Source organism: Anomaloglossus baeobatrachus, chromosome 2 (genome assembly GCF_048569485.1).
Source record: "Anomaloglossus baeobatrachus isolate aAnoBae1 chromosome 2, aAnoBae1.hap1, whole genome shotgun sequence".
Classification (NCBI taxonomy): domain Eukaryota; kingdom Metazoa; phylum Chordata; class Amphibia; order Anura; family Aromobatidae; genus Anomaloglossus; species Anomaloglossus baeobatrachus.
The window spans coordinates 447796045-447823087 of record NC_134354.1 but is presented as its reverse complement, the minus strand read 5'-3'; the positions used below and the strand labels follow the sequence as shown (position 1 = coordinate 447823087).

General features: G+C 46.8%; 2 protein-coding genes across 2 annotated transcripts in view; one reads left to right on the top strand and one right to left on the bottom strand.

Annotated features, from left to right (window-relative positions):
• Window positions 1–5380: 5380 nt before the first annotated feature.
• SKA2 (spindle and kinetochore associated complex subunit 2) lies at window positions 5381–14394 on the bottom strand. Its single transcript, XM_075334203.1, has 5 exons — window positions 14264–14394; window positions 11652–11738; window positions 9153–9329; window positions 8778–8862; window positions 5381–5907 (listed from the first exon to the last, which is right to left on the bottom strand). The coding sequence occupies exons 1-4, from the start codon at window positions 14294–14296 to the stop codon at window positions 8782–8784; spliced, it is 378 nt and encodes a 125-aa protein (XP_075190318.1). The 5' UTR covers window positions 14297–14394; the 3' UTR covers window positions 5381–5907; window positions 8778–8781.
• A 413-nt stretch (window positions 14395–14807) lies between these two features.
• PRR11 (proline rich 11) overlaps window positions 14808–27043 on the top strand; it is a 41053-nt gene continuing 28817 nt past the window's right edge. The window contains exon 1 of the mRNA XM_075334202.1: window positions 14808–14886. The gene's annotated coding sequence lies outside the window, so the exon portion shown is untranslated. The remainder of the gene's footprint in view (window positions 14887–27043) is intronic.

Here is a 27043-nt window from a genome sequence, read left to right as displayed (position 1 = left end):
GGACTATGAGGAAATGTGACTAGTCCAGCTCTGTCCCTAACTGGCTTCTCCCTACACTGCTGTGGTTCATTTACAGATCTCTCCCGTGTGTACATTGGAAGAGACCTGTCAGTCATCTAGAGCAGTGCAGAGAAAAGACAGCTAAAAGCAGCACAGGACTAGTCTCTCCACTCCCTATAGTTTCCAGTCAGCTCTTTAAACTATATTTTTTTTTAAACCCAAGTGTATAAGAAAAAAAAGAAAAAGAGAAAAAAAAAAAGATACCTGGCTCTAATCATGCATCCAGGCTCTAATTTGTAGTGCTTAAGGTTTTAGCAACATGAAGAATGATATCTTCCCTTTAAAAACTAAAATTCAGTTTTTTGACAGCTGTGTCAAGCTCTAAATCTCCCTATTGTTTTCTTCAGAATACCTATTGTTCTATTATGGGCCATTACTGGAGCCAGTGATAGCCACACAATGACCAAAATAGAACAGGCACTAGACATTTAGACACCAGCAAATGTTACAACCCAATTCCATTTGACTAAAGGAAAACTCCTCCCAAACCCTGTAATTTTTAGATTTAATAGAAATGTTAGTGATCACCAAGTGTATATTATTTCAGGAATTTATTAAGTAATTAAAATTTCATGGTAAAGAGTAACCAATGTTTTAGCTTATTGTTTTAAAAATTAATAGTACAAGTAATGATATATTACAAAAGGTTCTTACATCTTTCTCCTCCTGGTGTGATTAATAAGTCAATTTACTGGTAAATATCGGTCTTCAGCAAATGCATATTTATGCAGAGAACAATTGCTGCTCATAAGTGTCTATGGAGAGGGCAGGGGAGGTAAAAAGAGACAAAGGAATATATATGAATATATATTATATATATATGAATATATATATATTACATTATATACCGTATTTTTCGGACTATAAGACGCACCCTGGTTTTAGAGGAGGAAAATAAAACTTTAAGCAAAAAAATGTGGTCATGACACACTGTTATGGGGCGAGGATCTGCTGCTGACACTGTTATGGGGGTAATGTCCCCAAATTTTCTTCTAAGGTACCCCATCCTTGTAATGATCCTCCTGCCTTGTATATGATCCTGCTCATATACCCCCCATCCTGCTCATATACCCCCATCCTGTTCATATACCCCCATCCTATTGATATACCCCCATCCTATTGATATACCCTCCATCCATCCTGCTCATATTCCCCCATCCTGTTCATATACCCCCCATCCTGTTCATATACCCCCCATCCTGTTCATATACCCCCCATCCATCCTGCTCATATACCCCCATCCTGTTCATATACCCCCAATCCATCCTGTTCATATACCCCCATCCTGTTCATATACCCCCATCCTGCTATATGCCCCCATCGTGCTCATATACCATCCTGGTATATGGCCTGTATCCTATAGCACAGAGGAAAAAAAAAAAAACGTTTATACTCACCTTTTCCTCACTCCCTGCAGCCGATCATCTTCCTCTCTGCGCCGCTGACCTGTGTGTGTGGAGCCGTTCCCCTGCAGCACGCGATGTCTTCCTGTCTGTGCCGGTCAGCTGATCAGCACAGATCAGCTGACCGGCACAGACAGGAAGACATCGCGTGCAGCAGGGGGACGGTTCCACACACGGGGACGGGTGAGTACACTGATTCACTGCCCCCCGCGCTGATGATGACGAGCGGGGAGCTGTGAATACAGCCGCACATGATCACTCCAGGCTGTAATTGCCAGGGGTGATCATGCGGACCGGCTCTTTACTATGGGCGCGTCCCCGCTCGTCCGCCCGCCCACCTGTTAGCGCCGGCCTCTGCGCTGAGAGATGGGCAGGAGGATGGGCGTGCATATGTAATGAGCGGGCCCACGTGGTCACAGCAGGCTGCTACAGCCTGCTCGTGCTCCCAATGACTCGCTCCACCGCAGCACCTCATTCCCCGCAGCCACAGTCAGACCATAAGACACACCCCCAACTTTCCCCCAACATTTGGGGGAAAAGAAGGGAATTTTGTTTACTTACCGTAAATTCCTTTTCTTCTAGCTCCAATTGGGAGACCCAGACAATTGGGTGGTATAGCTCATGCCTCCGGAGGCCACACAAAGTATTACACTAAAAGTGTAAAGCCCCTCCCCTTCTGCCTATACACCCCCCGTGCATCACGGGTTCCTCAGTTTTAGTGCAAAAGCAAGAAGGAGGAAAGCAAATAAATTGGTTTAAAGTAACTTCAATCCGAAGAACCTCGGAGAACTGAAACCATTTAACATGAACAACATGTGTACACGAAAAAACAACAGGGCGGGTGCTGGGTCTCCCAATTGGAGCTAGAAGAAAAGGAATTTACGGTAAGTAAACAAAATTCCCTTCTTCTTTGTCGCTCCATTGGAAGACCCAGACAATTGGGACGTCCAAAAGCAGTCCCTGGGTGGGTAAAATAATACCTCATAATAGAGCCGTAAAACGGCCCGTTCCTACAGGTGGGCAACCGCCGCCTGAAGGACTCGTCTACCTAGGCTGGCATCCGCCGAAGCATAGGCATGCACCTGATAGTGTTTGGTGAAAGTGTGCAGGCTCGACCAGGTAGCCGCCTGGCACACCAGCTGAGCCGTCGCCTGGTGCCGTAAAGCCCAGGACGCACCGACGGCTCTGGTAGAATGGGCCTTTAGCCCTGAGGGAACCGGAAGCCCAGAAGAACGGTAGGCTTCAAGAATTGGTTCCTTGATCCACCGAGCCAGGGTGGATTTGGAAGCCTGTAACCCCTTACGCTGACCAGCGACAAGGACAAAGAGTGCATCCGAGCGGCGCAGAGGCGCCGTACGGGAAATGTAGATTCTGAGTGCTCTCACCAGATCTAACAAATGCAAATCCCTTTCACATTGATGAACTGGATGAGGACAAAAAGAAGGCAAGGAGATATCCTGATTGAGATGAAAGGTGGATACCACCTTAGGAAGGAATTCCGGAACCGGGCGCAGCACCACCTTGTCCTGGTGAAACACCAGGAAAGGGGCTTTGCATGACAGCGCTGCTAGCTCAGACACTCTCCGAGGTGAGGTGACTGCTACTAGGAAGACCACTTTCTGCGAAAGGCGAGAAAGAGAAATATCTTTCAAAGGTTCAAAGGGTGCCTTCTGAAGGGCCAGCAGAACCCTGTTCAGATCCCAGGGTTCTAACGGCCGCCTGTAAGGAGGAACAATGTGACAAACCCCTTGCAGGAACGTGCGTACCTGAGAAAGCCTGGCAAGACGCTTCTGAAAGAACACAGAGAGCGCTGAGACTTGTCCTTTAAGGGAGCCGAGCGACAAACCTTTTTCCAATCCTGATTGAGGAAAGGAAAGAAAACGTGGGCAATGCAAATGGCCAGGGAGAAAATCCCTGATCAGAGCACCAAGAAAGGAATATCTTCCACGTCCTGTGGTAGATCTTGGCAGACGTTGGTTTCCTGGCCTGTCTCATAGTGGCAATGACCTCTTGAGACAACCCTGAAGACGCTAGGATCCAGGACTCAAGGCCACACAGTCAGGTTGAGGGCCGCAGAATTCAGATGGAAAAAACGGCCCTTGAGACAGCAAGTCTGGACGGTCTGGCAGTGCCCACGGTTGGCCCACCGTGAGATGCCACAGATCCGGGTACCACGACCTCCTCGGCCAGTCTGGAGCGACGAGAATGGCGTGGCGGCAGTCTGACCTGATCTTGCGTATCACTCTGGGCAACAGTGCCAGAGGTGGGAACACATAAGGGAGTTGAAACTGCGACCAATCTTGAACTAAGGCGTCTGCCGCCAGAGCTCTGTGATCGTGAGATCGTGCCATGAATGCCGTGACCTTGTTGTTGTGCCGGGACGCCATTAGGTCGACGTCCGGCATCCCCCAGCGGCAACAGATCTCCTGAAACACGTCCGGGTGAAGAGACCATTCCCCTGCGTCCATGCCCTGGCGACTGAGGAAGCCTGCTTCCCAGTTTTCTACGCCCGGGATGTGAACTGCGGATATGGTGGAGGCCGTGTCTTCCACCCACCTCAGAATCCGCCGGACTTCCTGGAAGGCTTGTCGACTGCGTGTTCCGCCTTGGTGGTTGATGTATGCCACCGCTGTGGAGTTGTCCGACTGAATTCGGATCTGCTTGCCTTCCAGCCACTGCCGGAAGGCCTGTAGGGCAAGATACACTGCCCTGATTTCCAGAACATTGATCTGAAGGGTGGACTCTTGCTGAGTCCACGTACCTTGAGCCCTGTGGTGGAGAAAAACTGCTCCCCACCCTGACAGACTCGCATCTGTCGTGACCACCGCCCAGGATGGGGGTAGAAAGGATTTCCCTTTCGACAATGAGTTGGGCAGCAGCCACCACCGAAGAGAATCCTTGGCCGCCTGAGAAAGGGAGACGTTCCTGTCGAGGGACGTCGACCTCCCGTCCCATTGGCGGAGAATGTCCCATTGTAGATGACGCAGATGAAACTGCGCGAAAGGGACTGCCTCCATTGCTGCTACCATCTTCCCTAGGAAGTGCATGAGGCGCCTCAAGGGGTGCAACTGGCCTTGAAGGAGAGATTGCACCCCTATCTGTAGTGAACGTTGTTTGTCCAGCGGAAGCTTCACTATCGCTGATAGAGTATGAAACTCCATGCCAAGATATGTCAGCGATTGGGCCGGGGTCAGATTTGACTTTGAAAAGCTGTAGTGAGTAGTGGCACAAGCGTGCAGCGCTGTTGTCCCCAGCGCACTAACACACCCAGCAATGCTGCGGTGTGTCTGCGCGCGGTCTGTACGGGGACACAGAGTACCTTGACGTAGCAGGGCCATGTCCCTGACGATACTCAGCTCCATATCCAGCAGATACCCGAGTGGCAGTGGATGGAGCACGGTCTCCTGTGCCTGGAGACCGGTAGGATCCCACTTCACCCAGAGCCCTAAGGGGGATGGGGAAGGAAAGCAGCATGTGGGCTCCAGCCTCCGTACCCGCAATGGATACCTCAACCTTAACAAACACCGCCAAGAGTGGGGTGAGAAGGGAGCATGCTGGGGGCCCTAGTATGGGCCCTCTTTTCTTCCATCCGACATAGTCAGCAGCTACTGCTGACTAAACAGTGGAGCTATGCGTGGATGTCTGACCTCCTTCGCACAAAGCTTGAAAACTGAGGAACCCGTGATGCACGGGGGGTGTATAGGCAGAAGGGGAGGGGCTTTACACTTTTAGTGTAATACTTTGTGTGGCCTCCGGAGGCATGAGCTATACACCCAATTGTCTGGGTCTCCCAATGGAGCGACAAATATATAAATTGTATGTCCTGCTTCGCAAGTGTATATGAAAACCATGAATAATCATTCAAGTAAAAGAAGAATTCTTAAGTACCACCACAAAAAAAACCATTTATCATCCAGTTTTATAGTTTACTTTTTAATATAAAACATATATTACATTTTTCAATTACAAAAATCAATACCGGTTAAGTAAACATATGTAAAATAACTGTAATGACTGTTTACCCCATGAGTTTATTACTATTCTTTTGCTATTTTGTAAGCTTACGATGTGAACTTTAAAAAGGTAATGTGAATGATACAGGATTTCAATGCCTTTAAATAAAGAAGCTGAATGTAAAATAACCATACGATAAATTCAATATGAAAGGAGCTGTAATTTACAGAAAACTTTATACAAAAATGTTTTCTACATGTTACATTACTTTATTGAATCTGCACATGAAGAACAGAAATACAAAATATGCACACATTTATTTTTTAGGTTTCTTTTAAATAAATAGGTGGTTGTCCTATGGTAGAAATATTGTCCATGTTCCATTTTGACCAAAGGTTGGAGGTGTAATCGCTGACAGTAAAGCTATTCAGCATTACACAGTTGCATTGTCTGAACAGAAAACGTTTCAGTCTCCTAATGTGTCAAAACACTAGAAAAAGAATAAAAAGAGAAAAAAGTAGTTTAATCAGTTTTCAGGACTTTTGAACATTGAATAAAATGTTACTAGAAATGTCTGGATAAAAATCGCATTGTGACTAAGGCTACATCGTGACTTTGGCTGCAACAGCCAGCATCTGACCGAACGTCACTCGGTGCTACTACATCATGGTGTTATAGAAGGGAATCCAATTCTGATTTTATGCGACTTGTGTGTCGCGGTAATGAAGGTGTAGCAATGCGACGTCAATAGTGCCGCCATGTAGTTGCAGCACCGGGGTACCTTTTGGTCACGAGAAGCCTGTTGGGGCCCAAAGTCGCCATGCAGCTCTAGCCTTAAAGGGAATCTGTCAAAAAGTTGTGGCTACCTCATCTGAGAGTAGCATAATGTGCAGACAGAGACTCTGATTCCAACGATGTATCACTTAGGGGTACTTCTCACATAGCGAGATCGCTGCCGAGTCACAGGTTTTGTGACGTACCAGTGACCTCATCAGCGATCTCGCTCTGTGTGACACTAAGCAGCGACCTTGCCGCTGCTGTGAAATCGCTGATCGTTACACACTGTTCTGGTTCAGTTTTTGCAAGCGCATTGCTTGGTTACCCGATATTTACCCTAGTTAACAGCGTACACGCTTACAGGCTGCCCGCGCTGGCTCTCTGCACACGTAGTCAGGGTACACATTGTGTTACTAAGCAAAGCGCCTTGCTTAGTTACCCGATATTTACCCTGGTTACCAGCGTACACCGCTAAGCACTGGCTCCCTGCACACGTAACCGTAACTAAGCAAAGCGCTTTGGTAGTAACCCGATGTGTACCCTGGCTACGTGTACAGGGAGCCAGCGCTGGTAGCCTGTAAGCGTGTACGCTGCTAACCAGGGTAAATATCGGGTATCTAAGCAAAGCGCTTTGCTTAGTAACACGATGTGTACCTTGGTTACCAAGCGCAGAGTCGCTGGTGGCTGGTGAGATCTGCCTATATGACAGCTCACCAGCGACCATGTAGCGACGTACCAGCGATCCTGACCAGGTAAAATCGTGGTCGGAATCGCTGGTACGTCGTTTAGTGAGACAGTACCCTTAGATTACTAGGTGCAGCCGTTCTGAGAATTTTTAGATTTAGCAGAAATAGAGCTGAGAGTTCTGTTCCTGCCACATCAGGCTCTCAATAAAGATTGTACATTCATAGTGAGGTGTAAATTAGAGAATGGGGCTGGACTTCCATGCACATGATAATGTAGTCCGAACAATGAGTGTCCTGCTGCTTAAACAAACACAGCAAATGAACAACAGATTGGATCTTGACAAGACAGACATTCCTGAATTCTATGTTTTAACCCAGTCTTCAGCTTACATAGCAAAAACCTGCTGACAGATTACCTTTAAAGGTTTACTTAGGTACTGTGTGTTGCCATACAATGGTTGTATTACAGTTATTCTCTTCTAGAAGCAATGCCACAAATCTCTGTCCCCATGGGAGTGGTGTGGTACTAGTTATGTGATTATTATCACTTGTTGTGTGATTATTAGGCTATGTGCGCACGTTGCGTAAATACATGCAGTTACGCTGCGCTTTGTAGCGCAGCGTAACTGCATGCGTCCTGCGTCCCCTGCACAGTCTATGGAGATTGTGCAGGGGCCGTGCGCACGTGGCGTTTAAGAGCGCAGCGCTTCGGCTACTGCCGAAGCGCTGCGTATAAAGAAGTGACATGTCACTTCTTTCCTGCGCTTTGCCTGCAGCTCCTGCTCTGTCTATGGGAGGAGCTGCAGGCAGAGCGCATGGAATCGGCTTTCACTACGGACATTTCTGCAGCGATTTAAAGCGCACATGTGCTCTTCAGATCGCTGCAGAAATTTCTGCAGTGACTGTACGCAACGTGCGCACATAGCCTTACTCCTTTTATACACCATTGTGCACTAGGTGTAAGCGATTTCACGGGGCTGGGAAATGCCTATAATAAATTTACTATGTGCCTCAGGAATAAGAGATACATTTTCTCCAAGTCTACAAGGTACACAGTTCAAAATGACAATTTATAATTAGGGATGAGTGAATAAATTGACAAGATCCCGGACCAACAATGAGGTCAGTATTCCGAGGCCTCTGGATGGGATTCCTGAGATCCACCTCTTACCTGCCGGCTGCAGCTTCTCTTTTGAATAGATGAGCATGGAAGATATCATACCAGGCCGGCTAATCAAAAGAACATTTGCAGATGCTGGCAAGTAAGAAGCGGCTCCAGGAATCCTGCTCAGTGGCCGTGGACTATTTACCTGGCTGCTGGACCAAGATCCTGCAAATCAATTCACTCATCTTTACTTAGAACCAAGTGATATAGTATTATTTTCTACATATATTGCAACTTGTACTTTAACCATCGGCCAAGACCTTGTACTTTAACCCTATGAAATGTGAACTGAAGATAAACTAAACACGCTTTTGTTATTTCAAAGTTCTGTATTTGAGTTGCTGATGGTTATACAAAATAAACCTGTCAGAATTACAAGTTTGGTTCACAAATAGGTTACCTATAACTACAGAGAAAAATAAAGTAATCAGTGTCTTACAGTTGGGAGCTCGGAAACGTTCCTGCCAAGATGGAAGTAATAAAATCAAGCTTCTTTATTCTTAAAATTTTTAAGAACAGCTTATGCCAAATCTCCAAATGTTATTCCTTCACGCGTTTCAGGTCACAAGCATCCTTAATCATGATATCATGCTAAAAATGCCTGTCATCTGAAACGCGTCGAGAATAACAACTCAACTGGAGATATGACATAAGCCATTCGTTAGAATTTTTTGGAATAAAGAAGCTTGGAGTTTGTGAATACACCTGAAGAATGCGGAACAGAACCCTTACCTGCTCACTTCAGGTTCATGCCCTTCAACGCTAGAGTCTCAAATTGTTGGACAGCACGAAGTTCTTCCTCTGAAAATGGGGGTACCTGCATGATGTATATAACATTAGGGCACATTGTAAATTCTGACTCGTTCTCTTCATACAGTTGGGAGTAGAATAAATGATATTGGTAAAGTACAAGCCCCTACCATCCACATACCCAGTAATATACGGATTATAATGGAAGTTATCGACAGCAAAAGTGGTTGCTAATATTTAGGTGCATCAAATCTTATAGCAACCCAATTTAAGATGATAAAAATAAAAAAAGTAATCAAAGTACCACTCGCCTTTGTAATCCCCAAAGTCTAAACATATAAGGAACCTTGGTAGTACCTGAAAATCTGTTTGCTGTTGTAGATGCTGAACCATTTTTAGTGTGTTTGCTATTGTTGCCTGAATAGTTTCCACTGACTTTTGTTGGTCTGCTGCAATCTTGTCCAACTGGGATGACAAGCCCTTAAAGCGCGACTTCACACTGGCCAACTGCTCCAGCAATTTAGTAGGGTTTTCCTAAAATTATATGGTTTTATTAGAATTAAGACATATCTAAAAAGGGGTTATCCCCTTTCATGGAATCCCAGTCCCGGGTGAAGATTGTTTTTTTTTCCTAACAAACTGTTCCTTACTCACCCTGCTCAGGTCCACGGCTCCTGCTCTCTGATATTGGCTGCCGATATGACGTCAGTGGGGAAGCCAATATCAAACAGTAGAGCTGGACAAGGGGAGGGTGAGTAAAATGCAGGGGGGGGTTGTGTTTTTTTAAAGCACACCAATCACCAGGATTTTCCTATATAAACCAAAGACAGTGCTAAACTGGCACTATCATGCTGATTCTACACATACCTTTAGTTGTCAGCTAGGATGTAAGCTAGGATGTATAGGTTTTGAAACACAAGCAAGTAAAGCTAGTAAAATGAACAGCTTTTTGAATGGCAGCAGCTGCCAATCAGCTGATAGCTGGGGTGGGTTTTCATAGTGATTCCCACCCCCCTGTCTGTCCATCCTCCCTGTTATTTATGCGAATTCTATTATAGAACATTTTACTAAGTGACTAGAAGGACCTTGCTGATGTCATACCCAGGTGACCAGAAGGGACGGGACCTCAGCCAACAGAAAACATGTTGCTTCCTGGTATCAGCCATGTTGGCTGAGGCCCTGCCCCTTCTGATCGCATGGGTATAACATCAGCATAGGTCCTTCTAGCCATTTAGTAAAGCAATTCTATAATAGCATTAGCATAAATAACAGATAGGGGGAGGACGGACAGGCAGGGGAGCGGGAATCATTATGAAAACCCACCCCAGCTATCAGCTGATTGGCAGCTGCTGTCATTCAAAAAGCTGCTCATTTTACTTACTTTACTTATCTGTGTTTCACAAACTATACATCCTAGCTGACAACTAAAGGTATGTATAGAATCAGCATGATAGCACCAGTATAGCACTGGCTTTAGGTTATATAGGAAAATACTGGTGATTGGTGCGCTTTAACAATCTACGCTCAGGACTGATTTTGTAAAAGTACATCACCACCTGTAAGTTTAAGTGATTCATGTATTAAATAACACTAAACTGATAAAATTACCCAATAATAAGAAAACAAAAATCCCAAAAAACCTTACCACTGTCTCTATAGACCACAGGAATGTCACCCTGGCAGTAGCCTAGCTCCTGAAAGTGGACATCCCCTTAAGTTTAACTGATTAATGTATTAAATAACATTAAACCGATATTTTACACAAAGAAAAGTCGAGAGAAACCAAAACCTTATCACTATCTGTATAGACCTCGGGAACGTTGCCCTGCTAGGAGCCTAGCTACCGAAAGGGCAATGGAGGGCCACCTGGATCCCCAGACTGATGCCATCCACAACTGAGTCAGTGTTCACAGAACCGGGATATAGTTACAACCTGTAGTAGAGCAGCGAGCCATGGGCTTCATGCTTATACACCAACCATCTTGTAGGACTTTAATGCCGGCGTCACGCAGGACGATCGATCGTGCGATTGTACCCGCCCCCGTCGTTTGTGCGTCACGGGCAATTTGTTACCCCCGTCACATGTACTTACCTCCCGGGCGACGTCGCTGTGGGCGGCAAACATCCTCTTCTTGAAGGGGGAGGGACGTTCGGCGTCACACAGTGGCCGGCCAATAGAAGTGGAGGGGCGGAGATGAGCGGGACGTAAACATCCCACCCACCTCTTTCCTTCCGCATTGCTGGCGGGACGCAGGTAAGCTGTGTTCGTTGTTCCCCGGGGTGTCACACGGAGCGGCGTGTGCTGCCTCGGGAACGATGAACAACCGGAGCACAGAAGGAGGACCGACATTTTGAAAATGAACGACGTGTCAACGAGCAACGATAAGGTATTTTTGCTCATTCACAGTCGTTCGGAGATGTCACACGGTACGATATCTCGGACGATGCCGGATGTGCGTCACTAACGTCGTGACCCCGACGACATATCGCCCGATGTATCGTACCGTGTGACGCCGGCATAAGTCTTCGGCCTACAGGAAAGTGGGAACATGCACAATATGTCCACCTTCCACTGTCTCTGTCTGTGCTTTAACATGAAGGGGGAGGAATAGGCCGCCAGTAGTGTGCCTGTGCGACCAAAACTAATAGCATTTGGATGTCTAACTAACAAGTGACTAGTCTATGTGCACTTGGAAAAGGTTGTATACAAATGACTGTTTTGTTCCAGGAATGGACCTAAAGCAGATCCGGATTATGAAATTAGCTCCAAATGTTCTAAAGCAGACGCCGATGCACAAACACATATCAAACACTACAAATTTCAGAGCAAAGTCAGTCGTCAAATGGCGGAAATACCTGGGAGGATTCTTCCGGAAGGCTCTTTCTTATTTCAAACTCCAATTTTTGCTCAATGTAATCCAAATCAGATTCAGCTTTTTGAAACTGAAATTCAGATTTTCAGAAAATATCGTTATCACAAGAAGACACACACTGTCCGCGCTGCGCTATCCGACCAAACATTACACTTCTCCCACTGCTCGTTATCTGAAGGGGTCCTCTGCTTCCAAATGCTTTGACAATACTATTGCACTGCTAGCTGTATAGTACAGTAGTGCAATAAAGTCAGAGCACTTATTAGCAGAAAAATCTTCACAGTTCAAGAAGACGACCATCCACGGGCTGAGAGGGCAGCGTTCCGGTACATCTAGATCGTGGCCTGGGTTTCCGGCCAATGCCCTTTTAACATTGCACTGCTGTTTGTGCCAGGCCACTAGTAGTACAACATAAAAAGGGCCTCGGACAGGATCCTTAAAGGAAGAGCGAGGCAATAAAAAAAAAAAAAAAACTATTCAGATTCCAGGTGAAAAAAAGAATAACAATAAAAAAGTTCTGAAGACACACTACAGGCAAAACATATACCCCATGCAAAATAGAACTACTGATTTATCTGAGGGATGACATTTTTGGCCGTTAGTCCCTAATCCATAAAAGATCTTTCCGGAAATGATTGTTCCCAGAAAGATCCTTTGTCCTCACAATGAAGAATCATGGCCAGAGCGAATAACTGCACCGGCCTATGTGGACTAAATGTCGACTGTTATAGCTCCGCTGCCGCCATCATTCACAGGTTGTGGACACGCATTTCTGTTGGTTTTTCTGATACAACCGCAATTCTCGGAAATATTCTTAGAAGGAACACTATGAAAAACACCAATAGGGAGTTGCTAAGATAAGTGACGGCAGTGTTCTGGACCCCAAAATGGCTGGTGCCAGATTTATTGTGCCTTTTATACACAAGTTTAGAGAGGGGGGGAAGGCACCCACCATCACTTTGCCTGGGCCAGAGTATCTGGCTAGAGGAGGCCCTCCGGCCTGGGAGGAAGAGAGTAGTCACACTTTTTGAGGCTCAATAGACACAAGAAGCGTCTAGGAAAAGCAAAACAGGGCCAGTTTTATTAATAATGTGTGCCTTTAATTGGAAGAGACAGCTTCGGGGGATCATGGCATTTCATGTGCTATCTTAGGTGCAATTTTCAGTACCCTGGTGTTCACAACTAAAGTCACCGAGGGCAAAACTGTGCAACCAACAGGACATGATAGAATGGTTGGCATTGGGTAAGGCCGGTTTCACATATCCGGCTTTTCGTCAGTTTGACGGATGTGGCGCACACCAGTACAGTGTATACAGTACACTGGCAGCGCAACAAGCGCCGGTCACATGCTGTCATGTGACCGGAGCACGTGACCCGGAAGTTGCAGCGCTGCCACTGTACTGTATACACTGTATTGGCGTGCGCCGCATCCGTCAAACCGGCGAAAAGCCGGATATGTGAAAACGGCCTTAGGCAGTATCCTGCCAGCCCCATACCCGGACTACGGAGAGATAGGGCACAGGTTTGATGCTGCTCCTTACTGAGATTATTGTGAAATGGGGGTCTCGGATCCTTTGTTTTCTGGGTGTCTTATCAGCTATGTTTTGGGGGGAGCCTTTTAAAGAGGATCTGTCACACAAGGAGCTCATAGTGCATGGATAACGTGCACAATTGGCGAGGGTCAGCAGGAGGACAGCTCTCGCGGGATGACCAAGGTCCGGCTCACTGATGGTGGCTACTACAGGACACCTCATTACCCGGCTATTGCCCTGGGAGACCGGAGGCCAGCAAGTGATGAGGCCCTGATACATATTAACCATCCGTAGGATAACGTGCTGATCGCTGAGGGTCCGACACTTGGGACCCTCACTGATCTGGGCTTTTGGGTGCTGAAAATGAGGCTGCAGCCCCGTCCCACACATGTCCAGCTGTGCGCCATTCATTGTATATAGGACTGTTGGAAATAGCTGACCGCTATATCCGGCCATCCCACAGAGAATGGATAGCTCCATTCAGGACGGGGCTGCAGTCTGCTTTTCGGGGTGGCTGGGGGTCCTACTGGCCGGCCCCTCGCTGATCAGGATGCACAGTCCCATGTAAGGGGCTTTATGTGGCCCCGTCTGCCCGATGCCCCCAGATCACAAGGTATACGAGTCGCCTGGCCACACAGACATGTATTCCTGCAGGTGACAGCTACATTTGGGCTCTTGTCTGACACCGGATGGACAGATTCCTGCTGCCACTGACAACAGCCATCAGTACAATGCTGCCATCCGGTGTCACCTGCACACAATGCGGGGGAGGAGCTCTGGGCAGGTGAGACCCCGGCCAGTGACAGGTGAAGGGCACACGCCCGGATCAGCACATATAGTCCCAGGCGGAGGGGCACAGAGGTGGTGCCTGGCGCCTGACACTGAGGAGGCGGCTCCCGCCATTTCCCCGGCCATGTAGTGCCCAGGCCGCTGTTCGGCGCCGTGGGTAATGGCCCGCGGGGCGGCCGCCCTCCTCCAGCCCGATGTGTGCCGCCACCGCCAGGTGCTGCGCTCGGTGCCGCCGCTCTCCGCGCAGGCCCGCACACCCCCGCCGCCGTCTTACCAGAGCCTCCAGCTTATTGACTGCTGTCTCCATGTTGAATAGTTTACATTCCTCAGGCGGACCCGGGAATACGAGCGGGGGAGGGTACAAAGGAGGAGCCCTGCTTGTGCAACACTCACTGGGTGCAAATAGCTCGCGGCGCTCATTGGCCAGCTGTCACTTCACGCCGCGACTTCATTGGTCACCCGGAGATGGTTGCGACTATTTCATTAGTCAGAGCTTAATGTAAACCGCTTCATGAGTCTCTAGTGTGATTGGCTGAAAATCAAGTACTGAGATGCTATTGGTTTCAGTCAGCTGTAATTGATTTCTCATTGGTTATTCAGCTGTTCAGAGAATTTAACCAATTCATGACTAATTTCAGAGTGGATATAGGATCCAAGCGAACTGCGCATGGACACCTCCCATTTGCCGTAGAAAGGCTGCAGGTAGAGCGTAACGACACGTGATTGGTCAAATCACTAGGGAACTAACGGATAGGGGCGGGGACGGGTGTTGCCGAATGCAGTGATTGGATATCGAGCGTCGCGTTGTAAGTTTGAATGTAGAAGTGAAGTCAGTGTGCAGACAGTGACTGGGCCGGCTGCGCCAGCGGACGGCGGGGCGGCCTCCTCTACAGCACGGTGAGAGCCATTCCCTGCAGCGGCAGCTCTGCACACCGGGCATTCCCCACTGCGGGCACGGGGCCAGCTGACGCCGCCATGTAGGCCTGCTTTATACACAGCTGCCTAATGATAATGCATTTGTTCACATCAATGGGTTCACCTCTATAGCTAGCAGTCATTAGAAAGTAAGCGCCCTGATCCCTATCCTACATGTGTATTATATGGAAGCGCCCTGATCCCTATCCTACATATATATTATATATGGAAGCGCCCTGATCCCTATCCTACATGTATATTATATATGGAAGCGCCCTGATCCCTATCCTACATGTGTATTATATGGAAGCGCCCTGATCCCTATCCTACATGTGTATTATATGGAAGCGCCCTGATCCCTATCCTACATTTATATTATATAGAAGCGCCCTGATCCCTATCCTACATGTATATTATATGGAAGCGCCCTGATCCCTATCCTACATATATATTATATATGGAAGCGCCCTGATCCCTATCCTACATGTGTATTATATGGAAGCGCCCTGATCCCTATCCTACATGTGTATTATATGGAAGCGCCCTGATCCCTATCCTACATTTATATTATATAGAAGCGCCCTGATCCCTATCCTACATGTATATTATATAGAAGCGCCCTGATCCCTATCCTACATGTGTATTATATATGGAAGCGCCCTGATCCCTATCCTACATGTGTATTATATATGGAAGCGCCCTGATCCCTATCCTACATGTATATTATATATGGAAGCGCCCTGATCCCTATCCTACATGTGTATTATATGGAAGCGCCCTGATCCCTATCCTACATATATATTATATATGGAAGCGCCCTGATCCCTATCCTACATGTGTATTATATGGAAGCGCCCTGATCCCTATCCTACATGTGTATTATATGGAAGCGCCCTGATCCCTATCCTACATTTATATTATATAGAAGCGCCCTGATCCCTATCCTACATGTATATTATATAGAAGCGCCCTGATCCCTATCCTACATGTGTATTATATATGGAAGCGCCCTGATCCCTATCCTACATGTATATTATATATGGAAGCGCCCTGATCCCTATCCTACATGTATATTATATATGGAAGCGCCCTGATCCCTATCCTACATGTGTATTATATGGAAGCGCCCTGATCCCTATCCTACATATATATTATATATGGAAGCGCCCTGATCCCTATCCTACATGTGTATTATATGGAAGCGCCCTGATCCCTATCCTACATGTGTATTATATGGAAGCGCCCTGATCCCTATCCTACATGTGTATTATATGGAAGCGCCCTGATCCCTATCCTACATTTATATTATATAGAAGCGCCCTGATCCCTATCCTACATGTATATTATATAGAAGCGCCCTGATCCCTATCCTACATGTGTATTATATGGAAGCGCCCTGATCCCTATCCTACATGTATATTATATATGGAAGCGCCCTGATCCCTATCCTACATGTGTATTATATGGAAGCGCCCTGATCCCTATCCTACATATATATTATATATGGAAGCGCCCTGATCCCTATCCTACATGTATATTATATATGGAAGCGCCCTGATCCCTATCCTACATGTGTATTATATGGAAGCGCCCTGATCCCTATCCTACATGTGTATTATATGGAAGCGCCCTGATCCCTATCCTACATTTATATTATATAGAAGCGCCCTGATCCCTATCCTACATGTATATTATATGGAAGCGCCCTGATCCCTATCCTACATATATATTATATATGGAAGCGCCCTGATCCCTATCCTACATGTGTATTATATGGAAGCGCCCTGATCCCTATCCTACATGTGTATTATATGGAAGCGCCCTGATCCCTATCCTACATTTATATTATATAGAAGCGCCCTGATCCCTATCCTACATGTATATTATATAGAAGCGCCCTGATCCCTATCCTACATGTGTATTATATATGGAAGCGCCCTGATCCCTATCCTACATGTGTATTATATATGGAAGCGCCCTGATCCCTATCCTACATGTATATTATATATGGAAGCGCCCTGATCCCTATCCTACATGTGTATTATATGGAAGCGCCCTGATCCCTATCCTACATATATATTATATATGGAAGCGCCCTGATCCCTATCCTACATGTGTATTATATGGAAGCGCCCTGATCCCTATCCTACATGTGTATTATATGGAAGCGCCCTGATCCCTATCCTACATTTATATTATATAGAAGCGCCCTGATCCCTATCCTACATGTATATTATATAGAAGCGCCCTGATCCCTATCCTACATGTGTATTATATATGGAAGCGCCCTGATCCCTATCCTACATGTATATTATATATGGAAGCGCCCTGATCCCTATCCTACATGTATATTATATATGGAAGCGCCCTGATCCCTATCCTACATGTGTATTATATGGAAGCGCCCTGATCCCTATCCTACATATATATTATATATGGAAGCGCCCTGATCCCTATCCTACATGTGTATTATATGGAAGCGCCCTGATCCCTATCCTACATGTGTATTATATGGAAGCGCCCTGATCCCTATCCTACATGTGTATTATATGGAAGCGCCCTGATCCCTATCCTACATTTATATTATATAGAAGCGCCCTGATCCCTATCCTACATGTATATTATATAGAAGCGCCCTGATCCCTATCCTACATGTGTATTATATGGAAGCGCCCTGATCCCTATCCTACATGTATATTATATATGGAAGCGCCCTGATCCCTATCCTACATGTGTATTATATGGAAGCGCCCTGATCCCTATCCTACATGTATATATTATATGGAAGCGCCCTGATCCCTATCCTACATGTATATTATATATGGAAGCGCCCTGATCCCTATCCTACATGTATATTATATATGGAAGCGCCCTGATCCCTATCCTACATGTATATTATATAGAAGCGCCCTGATCCCTATCCTACATGTATATTATATAGAAGCGCCCTGATCCCTATCCTACATGTATATTATATATGTAAGCGCCCTGATCCCTATCCTACATGTATATTATATAGAAGCGCCCTGATCCCTATCCTACATGTATATTATATATGTAAGCGCCCTGATCCCTATCCTACATGTATATTATATATGGAAGCGGCCTGATCCCTATCCTACATGTATATTATATATGGAAGCGGCCTGATCCCTATCCTACATGTATATTATATATGGAAGCGCCCTGATCCCTATACTACATGTATATTATATATGGAAGCGCCCTGATCCCTATCCCACATGTGTATTATATGGAAGCGCCCTGATCCCTATCCTACATGTATATTATATAGAAGCGCCCTGATCCCTATCCTACATGTATATTATATAGAAGCGCCCTGATCCCTATCCTACATGTATATTATATATGTAAGCGCCCTGATCCCTATCCTACATGTATATTATATAGAAGCGCCCTGATCCCTATCCTACATGTATATTATATATGTAAGCGCCCTGATCCCTATCCTACATGTATATTATATATGGAAGCGGCCTGATCCCTATCCTACATGTATATTATATATGGAAGCGGCCTGATCCCTATCCTACATGTATATTATATATGGAAGCGCCCTGATCCCTATCCTACATGTATATTATATATGGAAGCGCCCTGATCCCTATCCCACATGTGTATTATATGGAAGCGCCCTGATCCCTATCCTACATGTATATTATATATGGAAGCGGCCTGATCCCTATCCTACATGTATATTATATATGGAAGCGCCCTGATCCCTATCCTACATGTATATTATATATGGAAGCGGCCTGATCCCTATCCTACATGTATATTATATATGGAAGCGCCCTGATCCCTATCCTACATGTATATTATATATGGAAGCGCCCTGATCCCTATCCTTCATGTGTATTATATGGAAGCGCCCTGATCCCTATCCTACATGTATATTATATATGGAAGCGCCCTGATCCCTATCCTACATGTGTATTATATGGAAGCGCCCTGATCCCTATCCTACATGTGTATTATATGGAAGCGCCCTGATCCCTATCCTACATGTATATTATATATGGAAGCGGCCTGATCCCTATCCTACATGTATATTATATATGGAAGCGGCCTGATCCCTATCCTACATGTATATTATATATGGAAGCGCCCTGATCCCTATCCTACATGTATATTATATATGGAAGCGCCCTGATCCCTATCCCACATGTGTATTATATGGAAGCGCCCTGATCCCTATCCTACATGTATATTATATAGAAGCGCCCTGATCCCTATCCTACATGTATATTATATAGAAGCGCCCTGATCCCTATCCTACATGTATATTATATATGTAAGCGCCCTGATCCCTATCCTACATGTATATTATATAGAAGCGCCCTGATCCCTATCCTACATGTATATTATATATGTAAGCGCCCTGATCCCTATCCTACATGTATATTATATATGGAAGCGGCCTGATCCCTATCCTACATGTATATTATATATGGAAGCGCCCTGATCCCTATCCTACATGTATATTATATATGGAAGCGCCCTGATCCCTATCCCACATGTGTATTATATGGAAGCGCCCTGATCCCTATCCTACATGTATATTATATATGGAAGCGGCCTGATCCCTATCCTACATGTATATTATATATGGAAGCGCCCTGATCCCTATCCTACATGTATATTATATATGGAAGCGGCCTGATCCCTATCCTACATGTATATTATATATGGAAGCGCCCTGATCCCTATCCTACATGTATATTATATATGGAAGCGCCCTGATCCCTATCCTTCATGTGTATTATATGGAAGCGCCCTGATCCCTATCCTACATGTATATTATATATGGAAGCGCCCTGATCCCTATCCTACATGTGTATTATATGGAAGCGCCCTGATCCCTATCCTACATGTGTATTATATGGAAGCGCCCTGATCCCTATCCTACATGTATATTATATATGGAAGCGCCCTGATCCCTATCCTACATGTGTATTATATGGAAGCGCCCTGATCCCTATCCTACATGTATATTATATATGGAAGCGCCCTGATCCCTATCCTACATGTATATTATATATGGAAGCGCCCTGATCCCTATCCTACATGTATATTATATATGGAAGCGCCCTGATCCCTATCCTACATGTATATTATATATGGAAGCGCCCTGATCCCTATCCTACGTGTATCATTATATATGGAAGCGCCCTGATCCCTATCCTACGTGTATCATTATATATGGAAGCGCCCTGATCCCTATCCTACGTGTATCATTATATATGGAAGCGCCCTGATCCCTATCCTACGTGTATCATTATATATGGAAGCGCCCTGATCCCTATCCTACGTGTATCATTATATATGGAAGCGCCCTGATCCCTATCCTACGTGTATCATTATATATGGAAGCGCCCTGATCCCTATCCTACGTGTATCATTATATATGGAAGTGCCCTGATCCCTATCCTACGTGTATCATTATATATGGAAGCGCCCTGATCCCTATCCTACGTGTATTATATATGGAAGCGCCCTGATCCCTATCCTACGTGTATTATATAAGGAAGCGCCCTGATCCCTATCCTACGTGTATCATTATATAAGGAAGCGCCCTGATCCCTATCCTACGTGTATCATTATATAAGGAAGCGCCCTGATCCCTATCCTACGTGTATCATTATATAAGGAAGCGCCCTGATCCCTATCCTACGTGTATCATTATATAAGGAAGCGCCCTGATCCCTATCCTACGTGTATCATTATATAAGGAAGCGCCCTGATCCCTATCCTACGTGTATCATTATATAAGGAAGCGCCCTGATCCCTATCCTACGTGTATCATTATATATGGAAGCGCCCTGATCCCTATCCTACGTGTATCATTATATATGGAAGCGCCCTGATCCCTATCCTACGTGTATCATTATATATGGAAGCGCCCTGATCCCTATCCTACGTGTATCATTATATATGGAAGCGCCCTGATCCCTATCCTACGTGTATCATTATATATGGAAGCGCCCTGATCCCTATCCTACGTGTATCATTATATATGGAAGCGCCCTGATCCCTATCCTACGTGTATCATTATATATGGAAGCGCCCTGATCCCTATCCTACGTGTATCATTATATATGGAAGCGCCCTGATCCCTATCCTACGTGTATCATTATATATGGAAGCGCCCTGATCCCTATCCTACGTGTATCATTATATATGGAAGCGCCCTGATCCCTATCCTACGTGTATCATTATATATGGAAGCGCCCTGATCCCTATCCTACGTGTATCATTATATATGGAAGCGCCCTGATCCCTATCCTACGTGTATCATTATATATGGAAGCGCCCTGATCCCTATCCTACGTGTATCATTATATATGGAAGCGCCCTGATCCCTATCCTACGTGTATCATTATATATGGAAGCGCCCTGATCCCTATCCTACGTGTATCATTATATATGTAAGTGCCCTGATCCCTATCCTGCATGTATATTATCGTTATTATATATGTAAGCTCCCTGATCCAGATTCTGGCATATATTAGAATTATTATTGTAAGCGGCACGCCCTAATCACTATCCTGCATGTATATTATTATTATTATTATTATTTACAAGTGCATCTCAATAAATTAGAATATCATAAAGTTTATTTCAGCAATTCAATACAAAAAGGGAAACACATATATTATAGTCATTACACACAGAGTGATTTATTTCTGTTAATGTTGATGATTATGGCTTACAGCCAATGAAAACCCAAAAGTCATTATCTCCAGAAAATTAGAATAATTACCACAAAACACCTGCAAAGGCTTTCTAAGTGTTTAAAATGGTCCCTATAGGCCCCGTCACACTAAGCAACATCGCTGCTAACGAACAACTTTTGTGACGTTGCTAGCGATGTTGCTGTGTGTGACATCCAGCAACAACCTGGCCCCTGCTGTGAGGTCGTTGGTTGTTGCTGAATGTCCTGGGCCATTTTTTAGTTGTTGCTCTCCCGCTGTGAAGCACAGATCGCTGTGTGTGACAGCGACAGAGCAACAACTGAATGTGCAGGCAGCAGGAGCCGGCATCTGCAGACACTGGTAACCACGGTAAACATTGGGTAACCAAGAAGTCCTGTCCTTGGTTACCCGATATTTACCTTTGTTACCAGCCTCCGCCGCTCTCACTGTCAGTGTCGGCTCCTGCTCTGTGCACATTTAGCTGCAGCACACATCGGGTTAATTAACCCGATGTGTGCTGTAACTAGGAGAGCAGGGAGCCAGCGCTCAGTGTGCGCTGCTCCCTGCTCTCTGCACATGTAGCTCCGTGCGCTGGTAACCAAGGTAAATATCGGGTTGGTTACCCGATATTTACCTTAGTTACCAAGCGCAGCATCTTCCACGCGGCGCTGGGGGCTGGTTGCTGGTGAGCTCACCAGCAACTCGTGTAGCCACGCTCCAGCGATCCCTGCCAGGTCAGGTTGCTGGTGGGATCGCTGGAGCGTCGCAGTGTGACATCTCACCAGCAACCTCCTAGCAACTTACCAGCAATCCCTATCGTTGTTGGGATCGCTGGTAAGTTGCTTAGTGTGACTGGACCTTTAGTCTGGTTCAGTAGGCTACACAATCATGATAAGACCACTGACTTGATAGATGTCCAGAAGGCAGTCATTGACACACTCCACAAGGAGAAGGAAAGCTGCAAAAGGACAATTGCTAAAGAAGCTGCCTGTTCACAGAGTGCTGTATCCAAGCATATTAATGGATAGTTGAGTGGAAGGAAAAAGTGTGGTAGAAAAAGGTTCACAAGCAATCGGGATAACCGCAGACTTGATTGGATTGTTAAGAAAAGGCCATTCAAAAATTTGAGGGAGATTCACAAGGAGTGGACTGCTGCTGGAGTCAGTGCTTCAAGAGCCACCACACACAGAGGTATCCAGGACATGGGCTAAAAGTGCCGCATTCCTTCTGTCAAGCCACTCATGACCAATAGACAATGCCAGAAGCATCTTACCTGGGCTTCCATAACACCTCAGCAGTGCCACAGGCTGATCGCCTCTCCATGCCACGCCGCATCGATGCAGTAATTCATGCAAAAGGAGCCACGACCAAGTACTGAGTGCATTTACTGTACATACTGTTCAGTAGGTGCCAACATTTCTGAGTTTAAAATCATTTATTTAGTTGGTATATACTCTAATTTTCTGAGATAATGACTTTTGTGTTTTCATTGGCTGTAAGTCATAATCATCAACATGAACAGAAATAAACACTTGATAGAGATCACTCTGTTTGTAATGACTATATAATATATGCGTTTCCCTTTTTGTATTGAATTACTGAAATAAACTTTTTGATATTCTAATTTATTGAGATGCACCTGTATGTAAGCACCCTGACTGATCCCTATCCTGCCATATATTAGAATTGTTATATATAGAAGTGCTCTGATCCCTATCCTGCAGGTTCCTAGCGTTCTGAAGCCGTGCAGACGCTGGACTGGGAGCCACGCTGCCTTAAAGGGAACCAAACATCATCATTTTCCTATATAAGGTGCAGCCAGTGCAGTACTGGCACTATCATTCACATTGTGTACATACCATCAGGGTGCAGCTCGGGTGTTTAGGCTGTGAAATCCAAGTTTATAAAGTTTGAAAATTCGTGCACTTTTTGATTGACGTGTGCACCTCGCTGCTAATGTCCGAGCGGGTTATGCACGTGTATCCCCGCCCCCCTGCCGCCTGTTCCTCCCTCCCTCTGGCCGTATGTAAATTTCTAATCTTCAGTTACACGGCGTCGGATTTAGCATCTGCGCATAGCGCTCATCTCCGGTGCCGTGTTTCTGATTCTGAAACCCACAGTATTATGGAGCATGCTTTATAAAGTTGAATTTCACAGCCTAAACACCCGAGCTGCCCACTAATGGTATGTACACAATGTGCCTGATAGTGCCAGTACTACACTGGCTGTGTGACGCCCTGGACTAGCCAGGTAGTCACAAACATACCAACACACACACACCCACCCTGGGCAGTTAGACCAGTCAATCAAAAATCCTTGTTGCCTTCCTCCAGGGTCTGATGTCCACACCAGGTGGGGCGGAGTCAGGCGGTTGGCCCCACCCACCGAGGAGTTCACAGTCCTGGAGGCGGGAAAAGTGACAGTTTAGTCTTGGAGGTCAAAGTGAGAGGAGTAAACACTTGGGTGTCTGGGTTGGAGCCCAGACACTGACAGCAAGGTTGTCCGCAGAGCCGTAAGGACCGGAGTCGGGCGACGGCCCGCCGGTACCGGACCGGGGAACGGAGTGAAGCTAAGCACACAGGCAGGGCCATCGGACCCCGACCAGGCTTGGAGCCGCCGTCAATAGTCAAATCCGAATGTGACAGGAACCCCTGGGGTTTCCCAACAACCAAGTCCTGATTGAAGGCAACAGTCCACCCAGAGAGGGTATACCGCCACCGCCACAGGCTAGAGATCCGAGGGCCAGCGCCTGCGGGCAACACGGGCTCCTACGGCACCTATACGCCGGGAAGCGGACTACCGGTGGGCAACCACAGGAGTCAAGAACATTCTCACAGGTGCAGGGAACGACAGCCACCATCAGCCGTCCGGGCCGGGGAGAGCACAACAACAACACTGCAGCCGGCTGCGGGACCCGTCTATCCGGCCGTTTTGGTTTACCAGAGACTGTCAGTGATTGTCTGAGTGAGTACACCAGTGCCGTCCGGCACCGCGCCGCGCAGTCCCTGCACCCCAGCCATCCGGCCTCCCCGTCATCACCACCGGGCCCCGGGATAACCAACCCCCTACCCACGGAGGGGACAACATCTCAGCTGCACCCTACCATCTCTCCCGGGATCCCCGTTATCAGCAGCGGTGGTGCCACCATCACCACGTCCCGTGGGTGGCGTCACGAACAATCTCCCTAAACATACCATCCCCTTTTCACTCACGGGTGAGGAGCGCTGCTCGCGTCCCTGGGTCCAGTCCACCGCTCGAGCAGCAGCAGAAGCCCCGGACCCGAGCGTGGCGAGCGCGTCCCCTCCGCCCGCGACAGCTGCACCTTATATAGGAAAATGCTGATGTTTGGTTCCCTTTAAGGAAATTAACTTTATACCTCCCAGAAGCCTTCGGCGTTCAGCCATAGGGGCGCCGGCTGCACGCCTATCAGTCACTGCTCTATGCGTAGTGAGTAGAGGCTGTAACCACGCCCCAGCACTGAGTGACAGCCGACCCCCATGGACCGAAATCTAATTAAAACGAACCTGTTAGGTTCAGTATGCACCCAGAACCACAAGCAGTTCTGGGTGCAGATTGCTAATTCCTGCCTAACTGTCCCTGTATACACTAACCTAGATAAAGAGATTTTTAGAAAAAGTATTTCTAAAGATCTTTTATCTTATGCTAATGAGGCCAGGGACTAGTCTTAAGGGTGTTATATGCCCCGACTAGCCACCCTTTTAGCATGTTAGCACTCCCACCGGGGTGTAGTAACATGCTATTCAATGCAGCGTCGCTGCTCTTACCTGTATTTCCTGTGGCCACGCTTCTGAATGCCTGGAACTTTCAGTCATGCGCAGTTGACCTCTCTGAAGCCGGGACGCATACACCCGGCTTCATACTGCGCATGACTGGAAGTGCCGAGCATTCAGAAGCGCGGTCACAGCGAACACAGGTATGCGCGGCACTGCTTGTGACACTGCATTGAATTGCATGTTAGTACACCGGGAGGGTGACTAGTCAGGGGATATAATGCCCTTGGGACTAATCGCCTCGCTCATTAGCATGAGATAAAAGATAAAAGAAATACTTATTCTAAAGATCTGTTTATGCTAGTGTATATGACGCGCCCATGGGGTCTGGGGGGTTACTCGTCACTGGGCCGGTGTAGGGTGGTTTGGGATGTCACAGCAGCCAGGCCCGGTTCCGTGACTCCGGTGGTGTCAATAAAAGATGGAGGGGCTATTTACAGGGGAGAATAGAGTTTATATTCGTGACGTCACCTGTGGTTTGCAGCTAACATAGGACCTGCCGCTGCGGAAGGTATCCTCTGGGGCAGATGGTAGCGCAGGTCAGTTGGTGCAGCTCTCCACAGGCAGAGATCAGCAGGCCCCAGGGATGTTGGGAGTAGCATTCTGCTGCTGCCATGCACCTAAGGCGCGGGAAGGATTGGACGACACAGGGGTTGCAATCAAAGTTCTTTACTCACTGAAGTATCACTGTCTCTGGATTGCCGCACTCCGCTGTCATGGGCTCCAGCCGATCCCGGATAGTTCGGAGGTCAGAGCCGATACTTCTTTATGTGCGTCCTTCTTACTTGCGCTGTGTTGTGTGTGTCCCTGCGGCTTGAAGCTACGCTTGGACCCTGGTCCTAGTATTGGCTCCGGTCCTGTCCCTTATGGCAGGCAGCGCGAGTCCTTTACTGGCGCCACTCTTTTGTCACGGCCCCGGGCACTTTGTGTGGGCCAGACTTGCAATCTTTTTCCCTGCGGATTCTGCTGGTAGGACTTGCAGTACCCACCAGCCTAGGGCTCCGCACCCTGCTCTCTGCGCTCGGTCCTGAGGGAGCTATGGCGCAGCTCTCTCCCCAAGCTCCTTGTTCGCACCTCACTGTCCCTCCTGTCTGTCTGTGTCGCCTTACTCCCTCTGAAGATGCTCCACCCCCCCACACCCGGGTTGCTGAACTAGTGGGCAGGAGGTCCCATACCTTATGATGGCCACCACCAGGACCCTACCTTAACCCAGTCCCAGTGGGAGGGCGACTAACTATGTGTTGCGTGGATTGTGGTGTTTACCGGCAATGACCTTCTCTGTACCTGGGATGAATACTGCACCTCTGCCGAGGTGCAGTACCCTGTGGCGACTGAAGCCTCAGGGGCGCCACATATACAGAGATGGTTAGGCGGGGATTAGAAATATGCACCCAGAACTGCTCGTGGTTCTGGGTGCATATTGCACCTGGCAGGTTCACTTTAACAGAAAAATTCAAATGGTGATTAAAGAACAACAAAGCAGGTTTCTTCATCCAGGGTCCAATGTAGTCAGTATTACAGCGCGATTACAGCCAGGCCTTTACTGTACACTATAAAAAATCGTGCTGACAGGTTGTCTTTTAAGGCTAAGTTCACACATCCTGTGTTTTCAATCCGTCAGGTCCGTCAGCA

Bases quoted from the DNA above. Each gene is read 5' to 3' on its own strand.
- SKA2 (XM_075334203.1), bottom strand. From the start codon at position 14,296: ATGGAGACAGCAGTCAATAAGCTGGAGGCTCTG. The intron at 9,330-11,651 runs GTATTTCCGCCA...ATATAATTTTAG, and splicing joins TTCCGGAAGAATCCTCCCAG to GAAAACCCTACTAAATTGCT. The intron at 8,863-9,152 runs GTACTACCAAGG...TACATCATGCAG, and splicing joins AACAGCAAACAGATTTTCAG to GTACCCCCATTTTCAGAGGA.